Genomic DNA, 18,154 nt, shown 5'->3' on the forward strand with positions numbered 1-18,154 from the left:
ATGGGGCCCCCATTCCTGTGTGCGGTCCTCCTGTGGCTCCCAGGCTTCCTGGCCAAGGTGAGGTGGGCACCGGGGCCGCGGGCGGGTGGGCCCCTGATCTCCAGGGCATCCAGGCCTCCCTCTGCCCCGTGGCCCCGCGGCTGGTCTGCATTAAGCAGGGCAGGGGAGGCTCCTTCCCACGCCCCTGACAGGACAGCAGGATAGTCTGCTCCTGGTCCCAGGGCCTCTGCAGCTCGGTGTCCTGCGGTGATCGGCCACGTCTGGGGAAGCCAGACGAGAGGACAGCCTTTTCTCTGGTCCTGGCTGGAGCCCAGAGCCTCTGCCCATCTCTTCCCACACCCTTGCCCCCGCCCTACAGGAAGACAAGTGCCACTCCCTGGAAGGGGGTCCGCTTGGGGAGAGTGGGGGTAGGTGCCTTCCATGGGGAGGGGGCTGGGCAAGGCTGTTTCTCTGCTCTGGCCCCTCCTGCCTCTCCTCCTCCTCCAGGGCAGAAGGTGTTGGGAGACTCTGACCCAGCCCTTCTCCCCAGGACCACCTCTGAGGGTGAATGTCAGCGTCCAGGGGAGGTCTGCCAGCCACGCCCTCTGCCTCAGCCGCCTGACCCCCCTGGGCTCCCCGGAAGAGCAGCCACTCCGGGCCTACACCAACGTGTCCAGCTTTGAGTTCCAGGACCTGGTGCCGGGAAGTCGCTACCAGCTGGAGGTGACAGCCCTGTGCCCCTGCGGGCAGAACACCACTGTCATCCACACTGCCCACACAGGTGCATGGCCTGCGGGCAGGGGAGGGGCCGAGCAGGACGTGGCTGCCCTGGAGGGTTGGCAGGGGGCAAAGCGGCCAGAGGCGGTGAGGTCTCTGAGGACCACGCCTGCTGCAGTGACCCGTCAGGAGCACTAGAAGCAGAGGTGATGCCCCGGCCCTGAACTTGGTGCCTCTCTCTGCCTCTGATGCAGCCCTGTTGACGGTCCAAGACCTGAAGCTCCGTAGCTCGGGGAGCCCATCCCACCTGGAGGCCTTGTGGGGCGCTGCCCCCGGCGGGCAGAATGGCTACCAGATTCTCCTCTACCGCCTGGAGTCTCAGACATTGGCTCACAATGTCTCCGCGTCCCCAGGCACCCTGTCTGACAATTTTAGTGACCTCTTACCCAGCAGCGAGTACGTTCTGGAGGTTCCCACCTGGGCTGCCAACCTCCAAGCGAAGACCAGCATCCATCAGTGGACAGGTAAGGCCAGCGCTCGGCAAGGCCCTAGGTGGCGGCCAGTCTGGGAGTGGGGGGCCATCCAGAGCCGCGTCCCGTGACTGGGCTCCTGGGCTGCTGCTGCCGGGGCGGTGCCCGGGCCCCGCGTCGGGCCCTCTCTCCAGCCTGGCTGTTCTCTCCCCACCCTTTCTCCAGCGCCTGTGCCTCCAGCTCAGCTGGCGCTGCATGCCCCAGGTGCCAGTGCCCTGCAGGCCTCCTGGAATGGCTCTGGGGGTGCCACCTGGCTGCGCCCCGTGCTCACAGACCTCCTTGGCGGCTCCAACCTGACAGCGGGGGTCACATGGGGCATCTCCAGTCACACCTTCCCTCGCCTCTCTCCGGGAACCCCCTATGAGCTGACACTCAGCGCTGTTGCTGGGCCCTATCTGGCGGCGGGGCCCAACGCCACCGAGTGGACCTGTGCGTGCTGGGTGGGTAAGGGGTCGCCGCAGAGGCTCTTCAGTCAAGCAGGCAGGAGCCAGCTGGTGGGGTGGGCTTCCAGGAGTCTTGCAGGGAAGGGGCGAGGCCTGCCTGGAGGGGGTGCCCTCCTGCAGGCTGGTGGCAGGAGCCCCCCCGCCCCCCCTCAGACGATGACGGTGGTGACACTTATCAGCACCAGCAGCTTCCATGTGCCAGCCCCGTGCCAGGCACTTCTGTGTGTCACCTCATTTATCCCCCCAAACAGCCCCTTAAGTTGTTTTATCTCCGTACGGTGGAGGGACCGAGGTTCAGAGAGAGAAGGACCAGGTCCTGAGCCTTAGGAGTGTCCAGCTAGGCTGAGCCCGCGGGGACTTTGCTGCACTTTTGCTCAGGGAAGTGCTGTCTCGCTGCCACTCACTGGCTGTGGGTCTCGGGCAAAGTGCTCACCCTCTCTGTGCTTCAGCCTCTGTATCTTTAAAGCAGGATGATGATGGGACTTCCCTGGTGGCGCAGTGGTTAAGAATCCGCCTGCCAATGCAGGGGACACAGTTTCAAGCCCTGGTCTGGGAAGACCCCACATGCCGTGGAGCAACTAAGCCCATGCGCCACAACTACCGAGCCTGCGCTCTAGAGCCCGCGAGCCACAACTACTGAGCCTGTGTGCCACAACTACTGAAGCCCGCACACCTAGAGGCTGTGCTCCTCAACAAGAGAAGCCACCGCAGTGAGAAGCCCACGCACCACAACGAAGAGTAGCCCCCACTCACTCCAACTAGAGAAAGCCTGTGCACAGCAAGGAAGATCCAACCAGCCAAAAAAAAAAAAAAAGCAGGATGATGACGGCAGCGGCAGTGTTGTGAGGAGGAGTGTGAGGTCTGGCACCGGATGTGTTATCACTTGTTACCACGTCCTCGGCCGGGTCCCAGGACTCACCCAGAATATGGCTCAGGGTCGCTGCCAGCGTCTGGATGAGGCCTGGTCCAGGGTGTGCAGGAAGAAGCTGACACGGGGGTCCAGGACCTTCTGCACACGTGTCTCCCTTCCCCGCAGATCCCTCAGTCCCCCTGGACCTGGTACTCGCTCCCCGGCCCCCAGAGCTCTGGGCCACCTGGAAGGCAGGGCCGGGGGCCCGGGATGGCTACCTGCTCAGGCTAAGTGGGCTGGTGGAGAAGACCATCATGCTGGGCCCTGGGGCCCTTAATGCCACGTTCCTAGGGCCCCTGCCCGCTGGACACTACGCTCTAGAGCTGAGGGTTCTGGCCAGGCCCTATGAGGCCTGGACCCAGGCCAGTGCCTGGCTAGATGGTGAGTCTGCGCTGGCGGGGTACAGGCTGGGGTCCTGCCCAGGGGCACCTGCATCAGGAGACATGTGAGTCCTCACTCTCCAGGGACCACACCCCCTCCAGATGCTGCAGCCCAGCGCCGGAAAGGCAATGGTACTGAGCTGCCCCTGGATGGGCTGGAGGCCAGCAGGGAGCCTGGGACCCAGGTACTGCCCTACACCCAGGGAGCCCCCAGCCTCCTCAGAAACATCGCTGGGCCACCTGGTGCCACCCAGGTCACTCTCCAGGGACCTGGGGCCCACTGCCAGGGGACAGTGGACACTGTCCCCTCTCTGGGCAACACCACCCTGAGCCCCACAAGTCACATAGGTGAGTGCCAGCCACCGCGGACCCTGGTCTGGGGCTGGGGGGCTTTGCCTTGGGGTGGAGATCTGGGTGGGCACATCACAGCGCCACAGACATTGCAGGGCCCCAAACTGCTCCTCTCTCCAGGGCCCCTGGCACCACAGTCACTGGAGGTCGTCGGCAGGGGCAGCCCCTCTGACTTGACCATTGGCTGGGCCCCAGCACCAGGGCAGCGGGAAGGATACAGGGTCAGCTGGCGCCAGGAGGGCAGCCAAGGTTCGCTGGGCGGTCTTGTTGCCTTGGGCCCCGATGATTCCAGCCTGACGCTGAGGGACCTAGTGCCTGGCTCCTGCTGCACCATGTGGGTGTGGGCGTGAGCAAGGAACCTCAGCTGCAGCATCCAGAGCACCAGCGCCTGCACCCGTGAGTTCCTGGCTGCGGGCCCTGGGGGGGCAGCCTGGGCGGTGGTGGTGGGGACCGACGTCCTTCACGCGCCGCCCTCTGTGTGCCGTGTTCCTGACTCAGAAGCCATGCGTCCATCTGAGGTGGGGCCGCTCATGAATCTGTTTGCAAGCATTCCCCACCTCCTGCCATCTGGTCAGCCATCCATCCCTCCATCCTTCCAACAAATATTTAATGAATGCCTCCCATTTCTAGGAATGGGGTTAGGTGCTAAAGCTAACAATTATGAAGAAGACCATCTAGAAAGGAAGGCTGACAAGTAAGCAGATGGTTTATGTGTCTGTTAAAGTAATGCGACTGGTTCATACATCACAGTGTAAACGTAGATGCACAGAGAAGAATATGCACGATGTATTTGAACCATGTGACGCTCTGTTCCCACGGGTTAAAACTGAGGACTCTGGGGAATTTTATGTGGTTCTGGCTAATCTTTCAGGGCTTACGGAAGAGCCACCTTAAGGAGTCAGGGAAGGGTTCCCAGAGGAAGGAGGTGGGCCAAGAAGCGTGTGCGTCTGAGTAGAGTGGGCAGAGAGGGGCCTTACCAAGGGGCAAGTGTGGACCCAGGCCCTCAGGTTGGGGAGAGAGAGAGAGAGGGAGGGAGAGAAAGAGAGAGGGAGAGAGAGGAAGAGAGACAGAGAGAGATTGGAGGGTGGGATGAGCTCTCAGGGGCAAAACGTCAGTGGCTGAGCTGGAGGCCCGTGTCCCGGGTATGAGACACAGGCGCTGGGTGCTGGTGGGGACCAGGTGGACCAGGCGTCACCCTCCAGGAGCTGATGGTCTGGGAAGTAGGTGGGGCACAGGCGTCAGGGTGGAGACCGTGTCACCCAAGACGTTTTCCTGGGAGGGAAGGAAGGAGCGGGCTGGAGCCTGGGGGCTAGCTGTGCCTGGAGACCGGCGAGCAGGATGCAGACGATGTGGCAGGAGGGCCGGGCGCTGGGTTGTTCCAAATCCGTTTCTTCCTGTCCTGCAGTCCCTGCGCCTCCCACCAACCTGAGCCTGGGCCTGGCTGCCCAGCCCCCTGCCCTGTGGGCTGTCTGCAGCACCCCCGTTGGGGGCGGGGACGGCTTCCTCCTGCGGCTGTACCTCCTGAGCCCCCTGAGTCTGGAGGGTGAGGAGACCCCGGCCCCTGGGGCACAGAACTCCTGGGCCCAGCTGGCTCTGGGCACCGAGTTCCTGGCGTGGCTGGCCACCCTGCGGGGGCCGGACAAGAGCAGCGGCACCAGAGCCACAGGCTGGACACGTGAGTGCCCTCCGCGTGGCCCCGCCTCTCAGGCTCCCCTTGCTCAGTGGGTCCCAGGGGCTGCACGGCCCCTGACCTTCCTGTGGTCCGTGACCAGGCCGCTGGGTTGACTACGGTTGCTCCCTCAGACACCAGGACACCCCTCGCCCTGGCCGAGAGTCCCCGGGGCTTGGCCCTTGTGGCACCAGGAAGGCGGGCAGAACGTGGGCTTTGCTCCCGTGCGGTGGCACACGGGCTGCTCCCTCGAGCTCTCTCACGACCAGTGGCGGGGAGGTGGGGACGGGGTGGACCAGAGGACCAGCTGCCAGGCCCCCCGGGCCCCTTGCTCGGTGTTCTCTCACTTAAACTACATCCGGGAGGCCTCCATCTCACGGAGGAGAAAGCCAAACCAGTCTTCAGTGGGGCGTCGGGGCTCACGTGTGGGCAGTGTGGCCCAGGGTCCACGCTCCTGGCCACGTACCAACCCCAGAGGGGGGGGTTGGGGGGCCCCAGGAAGGGTCACAGTTCCTGAAGTACAGGACGGGTCACACGGTGAGGCCCGGAGGCTCAGAGCCACGAGGCTGGGCCAGGAAGCCCCTCCCAGAGGCCCGATGCCTGCTCGGTGGAGCTGGGCAACAGTGGGATCTCCTTGCCCAGCGGCATCCTTCTCCAGTGTGGTGGCCCCCACTGCCCGCCCTGCCCTCCCAACCCCTCCCAGGACCCTGAGACCTCGGACCGGCCTGGGAGGAGTGGGAAAGCTCCGGCCAGGGGCTCTAACTGGCTCAGACCCGGATCCGGCCTGTGCCTCTTTGAGCCTCAGTTTACAAAGGAGGGGTCCACCAGGTGACCCCAGGCCCTGGGCCCAAGGGGAGGGTGGAGGGGCCCCGCCTGGACCCCAGACACTGCCTGCCCTTTAACCTATCCACCCACTTGGGGGGCTTTCAAAGCTGGGGCTGGGCCTGGGCAAAGGCTCTGCGTGTAACCCCCTCGCTGGCCTGTCTGGCTGGGAGACTGGTGATCGATGTGCTCACTCGGCATGGCCGGTGCTCGTGCTCTGCTGTCTGGGAAAGCCGGGAGGTGGTCTGCCTCCCGGGTAGAATCTCCTCTCACTGGTCACCTGAACCGGTGTTTCCTGACTGGGCCAAGCGTGGAGGGCCAAGTGGGGCCCTTTCGGGAGGAAGGAGCCATGATCGGGGCTGTGCTCTTCCCCCTGCGCTAGAGCTGCCCTCAGCAAGTCCCCAGTCCCCTCACGGGGGCCTAAACCGCAGGCGTTCCGAGGCCACAGGTCTGAGACCCAGGCCGGCAGAGTCCTCGGCGAGTGGACGGCTGTCCCTCAGCGTCTGCGTTCCAGTCCCCTCTGGGCCAGGGCCCACAGCAATGACGTCTTTTTACCTTCATCACCTCTTTAGGGACCGAATCTCTAAATACAGTCACACTCTGAGGTCCTGAGGGTCTGGACTTCAACTTGAATTTGGGGGGACACAGTTCAGGCCATGACACCTCCCTTCTCTCCCCCCGACCCTGTTGTCCCCACAGCCCCCCTCGCCCCCCCTCTGGTAAGTGTGGCCAGTGAAGGCCCCACCCAGCCCCGGGCGCCCTGGGTCCACACGCCGTGGGGCCGGGACGGCTACCGGGGGAACCTGTACCAGGCAAGCGTCCCAGTGGGCTCCAGCCCCGTGGGGGCCCAGGTGGACGGTGCCAGTTTCTCGGCTCTGACTCCGGGCACTGAGTACGAGGTGCAGGTGGTCGCACAGGCCGGGCCCCTCCGTGTGGCAACAGCCAGCGCCTCCGGCTGGACCTGTGAGTGGCGTTGGAATGGCCGGGGAAGGAGCAGCGGGCAGGGCCGCCCCTGGACCCCTGCTCCCTCCCTCGGTGGCACTGCTGCCCCCCAGTCCCCCGTCCCCCATGCACCCCGAGGGCCCTGCGTGGGGTCCCAGGCCTCCTGCCCTCCCCCCCACAGCCACCTGTCCGGTGGTGGCACAGCAGCTGGCAGCAGGAGGGCACGCCCACCGCGTCTTCCAGGCCAGCACCTCCGGGGATGCCCTCCGGCCGTCCCGCCTGGAGCCCGCCACGTCCTGCCGCCGCAGCCTCTCCGCGCGGGGTGGGAACGGCCTGTGGAGCCGGGCGGTCACCGTGGTGTGTGCCACTGCTGCCGAGGTTAGGCGCCCCCTTGGCCTCGGGCCCCGCTCCCTCAGTCTTGCTCCCCCGTCACCCCCAGCCCCGGCCCGGACCCTGACCCAACGCCACACTCGTTTGACACGCCCCTGCGGGGCTTGTGCCCAGCACCCAGCCCAGTTTGGATTCTGTGCATCCAATCAGCTGCCATTGCAGGCATGGCCCTGCCCTTGGGGGCTGCTGTCAGGGCCTCACTGTCCCCCTCCGCCCCCAGCCTGGCACCCCACCACCCCCGAGCTGGCCGAGGCCCCCCAGCTGGAGCCTGAGATGGGGATGGGTGTGCTGATATCCCAGGGCATGTTTGGTGAGGACGACGGGCAGATCCAGTGCTGTGGCGTCATCGCCACCACTAACGTGCCCCAGGAGGCGGGGGGGACCCTGGCTACCGCCTGGCAGGGGTGGCGAGGGGCCCAGGTGCTGACACGGGTGAGATGAAATGTCTGAGGCTGGCGGGAGTCTTGGCGCAGGAAAGGGGACTGGGACGTTCTGGCGGAAGGGACTGGTATGCTAACGGGGGCGGGCACGTCTAGAACACAGGCAAGGCCTCTGGCGGGGAGAGGCCCCACCCCACCGCCCACGTGCCCCGCCCCCTCCCTGTTCCTCTCCTAGTGGCACGGCCTCCCTGTGAAGCCATCAACCACACCTGCTACGACCACCACCACGGGGGACGGGACTCCTACCTGGCCATCCTGCTCTCCAGCCCCTTCTATCTGGGGCCCTGGGCCGTGCCGACGTCCTGGATGGTACCTGTGGGTACAGAGGACTGCGGCTAGACCCAGGACGTTTGTAATGGGCAGCTCAAGCCGGGTTCCCTCTATCGGTGAGGGCCAAGGCCGAAGGGAGGGGGAGACACGAACGTTTCATCGATGGGTTGTTTACACCTGTGTCAACAAAAGAGCTGGACTGACTCACAGAGAGAAAGCGTGTGCTGGTCCAGGAGGGTCAGTAGAGTTATTCTGACTGGGCTTCCTGGCAGGCAAGGAAAAAAGGGGAATGCCCCAGGCTGCCTCCCAGGCCCTGTCACCCTCTGCAGGTCAGAGAAGAACCTGTGCTTCCAGCAGCTGGTGGCTTACAACCTGCGGTGAGTGTGTGGCCCCTGTGGGGCGGGGCAGGCGGCCCGCCCTCCACAGGCTCGGTGATGACGGGGTGATGACGGGGTCTCCCCGGGACTGCGTCCCTCGCCCCGCCAGCTGAGCCTGCCCTCAGCCGCTGTCACACCCTCGTCACCCTGCTCCCAGGGGCCCCCGGCTCCTCCCGGGCCCTCAGCCTCTGCCTCCAGACTCCCGTCCTCTCGGTGCCTGACTGACCACCTGGACGGTTGCAGGCCAAGCCGCTGCCTTCTCCTTCCTTCTCTCCCATGTCGGATTTTGCAATCTACCCTCTATCGCTTCTGTTCCTCCTTCTCTCAGCCGCGCCCTGAGCGGCGCTGCGAGCAGCTGTGCCCAGAGCCCTCCTCAGGATCCGGGCGCGGGGCCTCAGAGACTCCTGCCCACCTCCTCCGAGTGTGGTCCTGTTTGCCCTGCCCCCTCCCTCTGGCCCCTACCGGCGCCCAGGGCAGGACTCTGCACACCAGGGCCGCCGCCTACTCATCCCTCTTCCCCCAGGTGGACCCACTGGCCCATCCCTGCCCACAGCTTCCGACAGGGCTACAAGGCCAAGAGCGCCCGTGCCCACCAGGCTTTCTTTCAGGTTTTCGAGGTGAGGCCTCTGCCGCCCCCAGGCTCTGGGGGACCCCAGCTGTGCACAACCCCGCCCCCGGTGTGGGGGTGACATGGGTCTGCTTCGGCCCCCGTCTCTGCAGGAGCTGAAGGAGGTGGGCAAGGGGCAGCCTAGGCTGGAGGCCGAGCACCCTGCTGACACCGCGGAGAACCGCTACCCTCTCGTGCTGCCCTGTGAGCACGGCGGGCAGGGGTGTGCGGGGCCAGAGCTCAGCCCGGAGGAGGGGCTGCATGTGCCCGCCCTGAATGCACGGCTTTTAGCGTCTGCGGATGACCACTGCCGGGTCAGGCTGACCCCGCTGGACGGAGAGCCTCACTCTGGTTACGTCAACGCCAGCTTCATCCCGGTAGAGCCACCTGCGTGCTGGCTGCGGCGTCCACTCGGGAGGGGCCCGGTTTGCAGGACACGCTGTCCAGCCCTAGCCGTCCACGAAGACCGCCAGCTTGTGTGTCTTGTGTGTTGGTCACTGTGCTGGGACCGCAGGAGTCAGGGCTGGGCTACGCGGATTCCCACCTTCAAAGGAGCAGGAATTTGTGTGTGTGTGTGTGTGTGAGAGACACCTGCCACGCGGCATGGCAAGTGCTGTAATAAAGGCACACGTGTGGTGCTCAGAGCACGTGAAGAAAGGACGTTTAGTCCACCTAGGAATCAAGAAAGGCTTCCTGGACGAGGGGGCATTTGGTCTCTTGAAGGATGAGCAGAATCCTGATAAGTGATGAAAGAGGGGCAGACACTGCAGCTGGACAGACCCAGAGAAGAGCCGGGCGGGACATGTGGACAGAGTGGGGCGGGATCATCGGGTGGAGGCAGGAGAGGCAGATGGGGCTGTTGGAGGAGGGACTGAGTGCTGGCCTGGGGGAGCTGGGTGGGCAGTGGAGCCCTGGGTCGGGTGGCGAGGGGGTGGCCTGGGAGGCTACTTCGGGGCCATCAGTGTCTTGTCATCGTCCCATCAAGGTGGGGCTGTCTCCAAGTCACCCTCCTGATTTGGGTCCTTGGTGCACGTGTGTTCACATGTGTGCACACGTATCGGCCTGTGCACGAAGTCCTCACTCCCAGAGATCACCCGTGGGATGCATGGCTGTGTGCTGGGGCCCCAGTTAACGTGATCCTGCCCACCGCCAGGGCTATACCCGCCCGCAGGAGTTCATCACCACCCAGGGGCCTCTGAAGAAGACCCTGGAGGACTTCTGGCGGCTGGTGTGGGACCAGCAGATGGGCATGGAGAGTGGGCGGGTGAGCATGCCACAGCCCCCGGGGTGGCCACCAGGTGGCAGGCTCTCCCCACAGGACCAGCTGTGGTCTGGGAGGCCAGGTGAAGTCTGGGGGTTGGTGGGGTCCCCAGGCCACCCAGGATGGGGCAGGGAAGGAGACCAGGAACCCTGGCTCCCAGCTGGACTCGTCTCCATTGCCTCTGCTGTTTCTCACCAAGACCACCCTCTCCTGCTCCGGGCCCAGTCTGCATTCTTGCTTTAAACATGCCTGTGCCCTGCTCCGTGTGGGGCCCTGGGACAGCACCTTTGAGTCCCTCCAGCTGGAGCCAGGCCAGGTGGTCCTAAGTAAGGCCATGCAGTTTGCACAGGAGCCCGGCAGCTGCCTGGAAGTCCCAAGGGTCACATAGAGGTCTGGGGGTGGAGATGCTGGGGCCGGGCCGGGGGAGAGAGGCTTCTGGACAAGCAGGGTGGCAGAGACAGATGGATGGGTGGGAGGTGCTGATACAGCAGGGGTGGCAGTGATGGGGGTGCCCACACCTGCCCCCCAACCCCGCTCTGACCCTCTGGCCCTAGGTGCTATGTGAGTACTACTGGCCAGCCGACTCCACCCCTGTCACCCACGGTCACATCACCGTCCACCTCCTGGCCGAGGAGCCCAAGGACAAGTGGACCACACGGGACTTCCAGCTGCAGCACGTGCGTACCCGTGAGCGGGGGGCGTGACTCCTTGGAAGGTCGGCTCACCTCCTGGGCCCCTGGCCTCCCCCTTGCCCAGGAGGTTGGAGGTTAGGGAAGGGTAGGGAAGCACAGGGAAGGCTAAGGGTCATCTGAAGCTGGGGGAGAAGGGACGGTTTCTGCCCTGCTCTGCGCTCGGCTCAGGGCCCCCGCTCACCCCAGACCCCTGGGCCCCATCCGCCTTCCCAGGCTGTGACCTCCTTGGGCCCCCTGCAGGCAGACTCCCCGGGAGGCTGGAGGAGCTAAGGGGAGCATCCCAGTGTGGGGGGCACCACCCCGCCCTCAACATCTGGTGACAGAATGAGGGCTGAGCCGAGGACAGTGGGTTAGGGGGGGACGGAGAAGCAGCTGCAGTTCACCACCCGGCCAGACCACAGCGTCCCCGAGACACCCAGCTCCCTGCTGGCCTTTGTGGATCCCGTTCGGGAGAGGAGCGGGCCGCCCCGGGAGCAGGGCCCGCCCTGGTGCAGGCAGGCAGGGCAGGCGGCGGGTGGCGGGGGGTGGGCTGGGGAAGGGCCCCGCTTCACAGCCCTGGGCCCTCTGACCCGCAGTGCAGGCGTGGGCCGCTCGGGCACCTTTATGACCCTGTCAGGGCTGCTGCAGCAGCTGGAGGAGGAGGATACAGTGGACGTACTCCACAGGGTGTGCTCGCTGCACCTGCACCGGCCCCTCATGATCCAGACCCCAGTGAGGGCAAGGCGGGTGGGCTGCGGACCCTGGGAGAGGGTGGAGCAGACGGCCGGGCCACAGGGTCCCCAGGGGCCAGGGAAGGACCCCGGGGGAGGGGCTCGGACACTCACCCTCCTATCGGGGCTTCTGTTTCCCTTTGTGCTGGGGGTGGGAGGTGGGTGGGCCCCTGCCAGCTCTGACGCCGGGGTAGCGGGGGAGGCCCACGGGAAGGCTCCCCAAAGCCCCTCCCCTGCCCCGGGCCGTCTGGCTGGTCAGGGCCTGGAAGTCTCCCTGCTGGACCACGGTCCCTCAGCCGACCACCTCCCCTCCCCCACCCACCAGAACCAGTACGTCTTCCTGCGTGGCTGCCTCCTGAGCAGGATCCTGGAAGGGGCCCCCGGCACCTCTGAGTACGTGCAGCTCCCGGAACCTTGCCTGGTGGGAGGCAGGGTCCCCGTCCCTCCCACCAACAGGCTGCCAGCTCCGTCCACGCAGGGCCAAGGAGGCCAAGAGCGGGAGCTGGGCAGCCTCCGGCACCCCCAACACAGCCCGCGCCCCGCCCAGGCCGCAGCCCATCCCCGTGAGGAGCTTCCCCCCATGGGCGTGCTCTGGCAATGCTGGCTTCCTGGGGGAGCACAAGGTGGCTGCAGGCCGGGCGGCACGACGACGCGGGGTCCCCTCGTGCCACCACTTCTGCGGCCTGTCTCATGGTGCCCCTCTGCCCGTCACCCTCCCCAGCTTCCGCTCCAGGCCCTCAAGGACCAGGCCGGCTCTGCGATGCCCTCTCCTGGCATGGGCAGGACAGCACGGCCTCCCGTGAGTGCCAGGGGGCTTGCGGGTGGACCGGGCATCGGGCGTTGGCCAGGCTGGGACCTGCGGCAGCCTCACCCTCACCCTCGTCCCGCAGACAGCTGTTGTCACGGGCGGTCCCCTCTGGCGGAGGATGGCCCTGCCGGAGAGATGCCCGAAGCCTGGCTCTTCCCCGTGAGACCATGCCCTTGGGCCGTTGGTGCTTCCTGGTCTGGGGCTGGGGGGCTGGGGGTCCTAGAGCTGAGACGGGCAGGGGACACGCTGTGCTCTGCAAGGCGGGCCCTCTGGCCACGATCATGTCATGCTGACCGGGGCCCTCAGAGCTCTGGGAGCTGGTGTGGGAGCACGGGGCTTGCGTGCTGGTCTCCCTGTGCCTGCCAGACTCCCGGGAGAAGGTGAGGGAACGGGGGCAGAGTGTGGGATGCCTGGGGGTCGGGGTGGGGGTGTGGTGTGACCAGGGCCTGGGTGGGGATGGGCTGGCCAGCCGAGCAGCCCTGACCCGGTCTGGCCACAAGAGTTCTGGCCCACGGAGTCACAGCCCGTCGCCACAGATGTGGCAACCGTGCACTGGGTGGCTGAGAGCAGCGCTGCAGGCTGGCCCTGCACCCTCCTCAGCGTCACACGTGTAAGCTAGGGCTGTGGGCTGGGGGTGGGCTCCGCGGAGCAGTCCCGGCCCCTCCAGGCACCGGTGCCAGCGTCTTTGCCCAGAGGGGGAGCAGGAAGGAGAGGCCGGTGCAGAGGCTGCAGTTGCCGTGCAGGGAGCCGGGCAGGAGCTCCCCACCATGACCCTGCTGCCCTTACTGACTGCCGGCCAGAGCTGCTCCCGGGGCGTGGAGAAGCCAGGCACGCTGCTCAGCCACCGCAGGTGCCGCTGGGCAGGGCCCCGGAGGAGCAGGCAGAGACCCCGCTGCCCCGCAGCTTGGGGTGCGGGTCCGGACACAGCCCCCTCCTCACCCTGCCCTGACGTCGTCTTTCGGGAATTTGTCCCCGGACGCACACAGGGCCCCGTGCCGTGAAGGGGCTGAGTCGGGGAATAAGGGATGTGGTCAAGCCAGAGGCCGAGTGCGTTCTGTCCATCCATGCCAGGGCCTGGTGGGAGACAGGAGTGGGGCTTTGGGGGCCTGGCGGGTGGCTTTCGCGGGGCAGCCCCCAGCCCCGCCCTCCAGTTTCCCCGTTCCTCAGATCTAGTCTCTAGTGTCTAGGGGGGGGCCCTGGATTCAGAGCAGGTTACGCGGGGCGAGGGGGCCCTGCCCCCCGCGACCCGGCCTTGCCGTTTCCTGGCGCCGGCGGCAGGCGCCGTGGGCTCGCTGCTGCGTGGCCAGAGCAGCTGGGTTTTCTCTGCCTCCTTCGCTCCACCACAGTGCGGGAGTCTGGGGAGGGAAAACCAGGAGGAGAAGCAGAAAGGAGGGCACGAGTGCTCACCGTGGAGACACCATCAGCCAAGGCCTCACCAGGGCCCATTCGTCCCCTCATCAACCACGAGGCCCTGGACGGCTGGTGCCAGAGGCGGAGCCCCAGCTGCTCCCGGTAGAGGGCCTGGGGGACACAGAAAGCCTGCACAAACCAGAGCAGGAGGCCCCGAAAGGAGTCAGACCCCGAATCGGGTAGGGGGCAGGGCTCTCCTTGGCCGCCCCGAGCTCCTCGTGAAAGGTGAGGGGTCGGAGGCCGGGAGGGCCCTCACGGCCTGAGGAGCAGAGGCAGGCTTCCCGCTCACCTGGGCCTCCCCGGGCTGGGTCACACCTCTTCACACGCGTTCCCAGGAGTCGGGGTTGGCCCATGACAACCCTCCAGTAGGCGGGCTGGAGCCTCGCGCTGGGCCTGCGCCCCACCACTGCAGAGGAGCAGCAGGGCCCCGGCACCAGAGCTGCAAAGGAGCAGGGGGGCCGCAGCAAGTGGGGTGTGAGGCCGGGAACACGGCCGAGCCGGGGGGAGGGGCGGGCAGCGCCCCCGTGGTCTCTCCGGCCCTCCGTGCACGAGGACCACCCAGGTCTTCCTGGGGGCTCATCTACGTCAGGGCCGAGCCCCACGCCCTGGAGGCCAACGGTCGGTTTCCGCCTTCCTGGTCCAGCCGTGCAGCCCCTGGGGCCCGGGAGGTGAGAGCAGTAGCAGAGAATGGGAGGGGGGTGATGAGTGGCCCTGGGGGATGATGGTCCTGGATGAACGGCCACTGGCTGCCCTGAGGCCTCCAGGCTGCTGCTGTACACTCAGGATGGACCGTGCGGGGACAGCAAGGTCAGGAGACAGCGGCCGGCTCTCACTCCACCCTGGGCTTGGCCCGGCGCCGGGATGAGCCCAGCTTCAGCCACCGTCTCTCCCCCTCAAGTCTCCCTCCTGGCCCTTCCAGCCTCAGGCTGGTGGAGCTGCAGCTGCCGGACTGGCCTCCAGGTGGCGCCAGACTGCCGACTCAGGCCGGCCGGGACCGCCAGGTGGGCGCGTCCCCCAGCCGGGCGCCTGGCTCCATCCCGGGAGCAGGGTCCGGGGCTCCCGGGCTCACACCTGACTGGGGCCGCGTGCAAGACGCTTTGTGAGTGGACGTCACACCTTCTCTAGTGGCGGGCCTGGGGCTCAGCTGGAAGTCTCCTTGTAGCCGCCCGACCTCCACCCGCCCCGCGGCTCCGGCCCTTCATGGCTCACCTGGTGAGACAACCCCTCGCTCCCCTCCCCAGGAGCCAGGGTGCGGAGGGTGACCCCGAGTTGCACTTCTTGGGCTGCTCCCCCCCAAGTGGGTGACCTCGAACAAACAAGGTGCTTCCGGGGCCCTCCTCCGATCCGCTGTGGCCCCGAGGCTGTCCCCTCCGGCACAGGGTCCTGAGCCCACAGCCCAAACGCCTGCAGGTCCCGCTCTCCACTCTTCGGGTTGTTTGCTTTTTTCTTTCCTGGATGAAATTCCTGCCAGCTCGGAGGGAAGGAGGGAAGGGGAGCGAGAGGCGAGAAAGTTCCCTTGGCTCCGCCCTCCCTTGCCAAGCCCAACCCGTGAAACCCAGGAGTGAAAACCGTGCAGCGATGCCTGCTCCGCTCTGACTGTGCGCCACCGCTGCCCGCCGCCCTCCCGGCCGCCGCGATGCCCAGCGCACCCGGGCTCCGCGCTCTCTGGCTCTGCGCCGCACTCTGCGCCTCCCCGTGCGCCCCCCAGCCTGGACCGCAGCCCGCCTGCCCGGCCCCCTGCCGCTGCCACGAGGACGGCATCATGCTGTCGGCCGACTGCTCTGAGCGCGGGCTCTCTGCGGTGCCGGGGGACCTGGACCCCCTGACGGCTTACCTGTGAGTACCACGCGCTTCTTCCTGAGGCCGCCTGGCTGCGCGCTGGCCGGGCCGGCCTCAGTCTGGGGCACCTGTGCAGCTGGAGCTCCGAGGCCCAGGCATCTTCTGCCCCGTCCTGGACTACGGGGCCGTGGCAGGGAGAACGGTCCCAGGCTGAAGGCCAGGCGAGTGGTGAGGCCGGGCTTCCCTGACCGGTTCCCAGTTGGCCCCTGTCTCGGGGCTTCATGGTGGGAGCCCAGGCTAGGTGAGAGGTGGGTCTCCGGGCCCTGAGCAGAGGGGCCCACACTGCTGCTCCTTCTCCTCTTGCTGGTTTCGTCTCCTGCAGAGCAGCACCCAGGATGGTGGCCGGGACTCAGTGGAGGAGAGGGGAGGGGCCCCGTGGGGGGAAAGGTTGTCTGTCCCCAGCCGGGGCAAGGAGAGCGGAGCAGTCACTCGAGCTGGGTGGCCTTGCTGGGGTCCCAGAAGCCAGGAGAGGGCACTAAGCCACTCTCGTCTCCTCCAAGACGGACCCTGCTGGCTCCATCTCCCTCCACTGAGGCCTCTGGCTCCCCAGGGCCCTCCCTGAAGTCACGTCCCAAGAGGCCGTGTTGGAGACACTAATTTGTGGGCAGTGCCAAGCTGAAAACCAGAGAGCTGTTTTTAGAGTCTGAGTTGGGGTGAGATGATGTGTGAAGGGGACCCTACTGGGGGCAGCGGCCCCTCAGGGCTTGAGGGCTGGGGGCTCTGGCCTGGCCACCTGGGCAGGAGGAGGGAGTGAGCGCACACTCCAGACCACCTGCCTCCCCCCTGCTCTGGGGAGAGGAAACCTTCCTGGCTCAGCCCCGCCTGGGCCTCCATGACCTCTTCTCGGAGGAGGAGAGTCTGGGCCATCTGTCCCGGAGGTGGGGTCCCGGAGCTTTGCGGCTTTGGGCTCCAGGGCCTGGGGGCTCTGAGGAAGCAGGAGCTAGTTTTTAGAGTCAGGCAAGTATTTGTTGAACTCTATGGGACCAGGGTAGCTCCCCTTTAGCTGTTTTACATGTGTGTGGGTGACATGGGTAGGACATTGTCTCATTTGAAGACAGGGCTCTGTGGCTAAAAATAATTTGGAAATGACTTCTTTGGAGCCTTTCTCTGGGGAAGCAGGAGAAAGTTCCCTTTTTCAGGCTGAGGGCCTCACTGGTCCCACCTCCTTCCCCAGACCCATCCTTTCTCAGGAAGACTTGGGGAAAAGAGGATAGTGTCGCCGTCAGAATCCACCCTGCTGGAGGGTTGTCCCCACCGTCTCGTCACAGTTCCCCTGGCACTGTCACGTCTGCATTTGGGGTTTTCTGAGCCGACCCTGAGTCTCCCTGGGGCCTGAGAAAGCCCCTCTCTCCCAGGACTCAGCCTGTACGTCCCAGGGCAGTAGGGAGGGTCCCACGCGGCCTGGGGACCTTAGCAGCAGGCCCTGGAATGTTGCAGGGAGGGGAAGACGCAGGGTTCCCCTTGGCCACGCACGGTCTTGTCTGGGTGGTGAGTGGAGTGTCTCTGCAGGGCGGTGGGCCTCCTTTCTCTGCCTCTCTGGAGAGTGGCCCAGGCACAAACGCGCCGAGGAAGGGTGGGCGTGAGGGCCGCCCCCTTCCCTCATCAGCAAAGTGAGGATATGCCAGTCCAGCCCCAAGTGGCCCAGCTCTGGCCGAGGATGGCCCACACTTTCATCGGATGCTGGGGCCCGCAGGGCCTCTCGTCTGGGCCACCCAAGCCCTGGCCCCTTCCTAGCTCTGCCCCCGACGGAGTCACCCAAGTCCTCTGAGCCTCGGGGTCTTCGTCTGTACGTGGGGACAAGTGGGTGGTGGGCAGACTGAGTGAGGCAACGTGTCATGTAAACTCCCCGGCTCAGTGCCTGACACATAACGAGCAGTGCCTGGACCCTCACACGGGAGGAAAACGGCGCCCAGGGTGAGCGCAGAACCCAAGGGGACAGACTGTGGCGGGACGAGGGGAGGCGACCGCAGGGTGCTGGCCTCAGTCAGTGCTTGGCTGCTCCGGGTGGGGCTCGGGGTCCAGCCAGCTGTGAACACTGGGGATGGGGTGGGAGGGAGTGGACACGCGTCTTCCTGACATGGAGGAGAAGGTGAAAGGTCAGGTGAGAACACGTGGATGTACGGGGGGCGGCCGGTCAGAGGGTGCCCTTGAAGACCTTCAGAAGGTGCCAGAGACGGAGCCGTAGGGGGCACCAAGGAACTCCGGGCTCCAGGAGACACCCAGCCAGTGCAAAGAATGTCCACCGCTGCCCCGCCCTCTCGGTCCCACTGCGTCTCTGCTCTACCCTTACCTGCAAAGACGACACTCCCTCAGGGTCGGATGCCCGGCTGACTGGGTTGAAGGGACCGACGCCAAACACCGACAGGCCCTTGGCCTCTCTCCAACCCGTGGTCTCAGTGAGGCTCGTGGGGGTTTGGATGTCCTCCCTGGAACTCACCTGGGAGACAAGGACCCCCGGCTCTGGGGCACCCGGAAGGTGGGGCGGCCCTTGCTCTATCCCGTCCCACGTCCACACAGCGAGGGGACAGAGATATACATGTGTTATTGGCAATACCCAGGGCTGTCCCTGACTTGGAGAATCTGGGTAGTATTCTGAGTCCCTCCTTT

At 65.9% G+C, this 18,154-nt stretch overlaps 2 protein-coding genes across 2 annotated transcripts in view; both read left to right on the plus strand.

Moving 5' to 3' along the window:
* LOC309799327 (receptor-type tyrosine-protein phosphatase V-like) lies at positions 1-15,095 on the plus strand (the record flags this gene model as incomplete). The annotated part of the gene is given in 38 exon segments (XM_082612275.1): positions 1-111; positions 113-133; positions 135-180; positions 530-760; positions 951-1,220; positions 1,392-1,655; positions 2,706-2,960; positions 3,062-3,307; positions 3,431-3,657; positions 3,661-3,706; positions 4,716-4,985; positions 6,501-6,764; positions 6,925-7,122; positions 7,354-7,493; positions 7,742-7,909; positions 7,913-7,959; positions 8,116-8,220; positions 8,744-8,837; positions 8,941-9,031; positions 9,119-9,204; positions 9,981-10,091; positions 10,643-10,789; positions 11,135-11,234; positions 11,237-11,294; positions 11,356-11,491; positions 11,816-11,883; positions 11,969-12,173; positions 12,176-12,457; positions 12,558-12,592; positions 12,594-12,678; positions 12,798-12,908; positions 12,992-13,049; positions 13,052-13,207; positions 13,645-13,810; positions 14,121-14,326; positions 14,492-14,807; positions 14,950-15,005; positions 15,088-15,095. Coding segments are annotated over 38 exon segments (5,484 nt in total).
* Positions 15,096-15,261: 166 nt separating this feature from the next.
* LGR6 (leucine rich repeat containing G protein-coupled receptor 6) overlaps positions 15,262-18,154 on the plus strand; it is a 97,678-nt gene continuing 94,785 nt past the window's right edge. The window contains exon 1 of the mRNA XM_082615161.1: positions 15,262-15,544. Coding sequence (XP_082471287.1) covers positions 15,345-15,544 — 200 coding nt within the window. The 5' untranslated portion in view covers positions 15,262-15,344. The remainder of the gene's footprint in view (positions 15,545-18,154) is intronic.

This window comes from Mesoplodon mirus, assembly GCF_964341445.2.
Source record: "Mesoplodon mirus genome assembly, chromosome: 3".
Lineage (NCBI taxonomy): Eukaryota > Metazoa > Chordata > Mammalia > Artiodactyla > Ziphiidae > Mesoplodon > Mesoplodon mirus.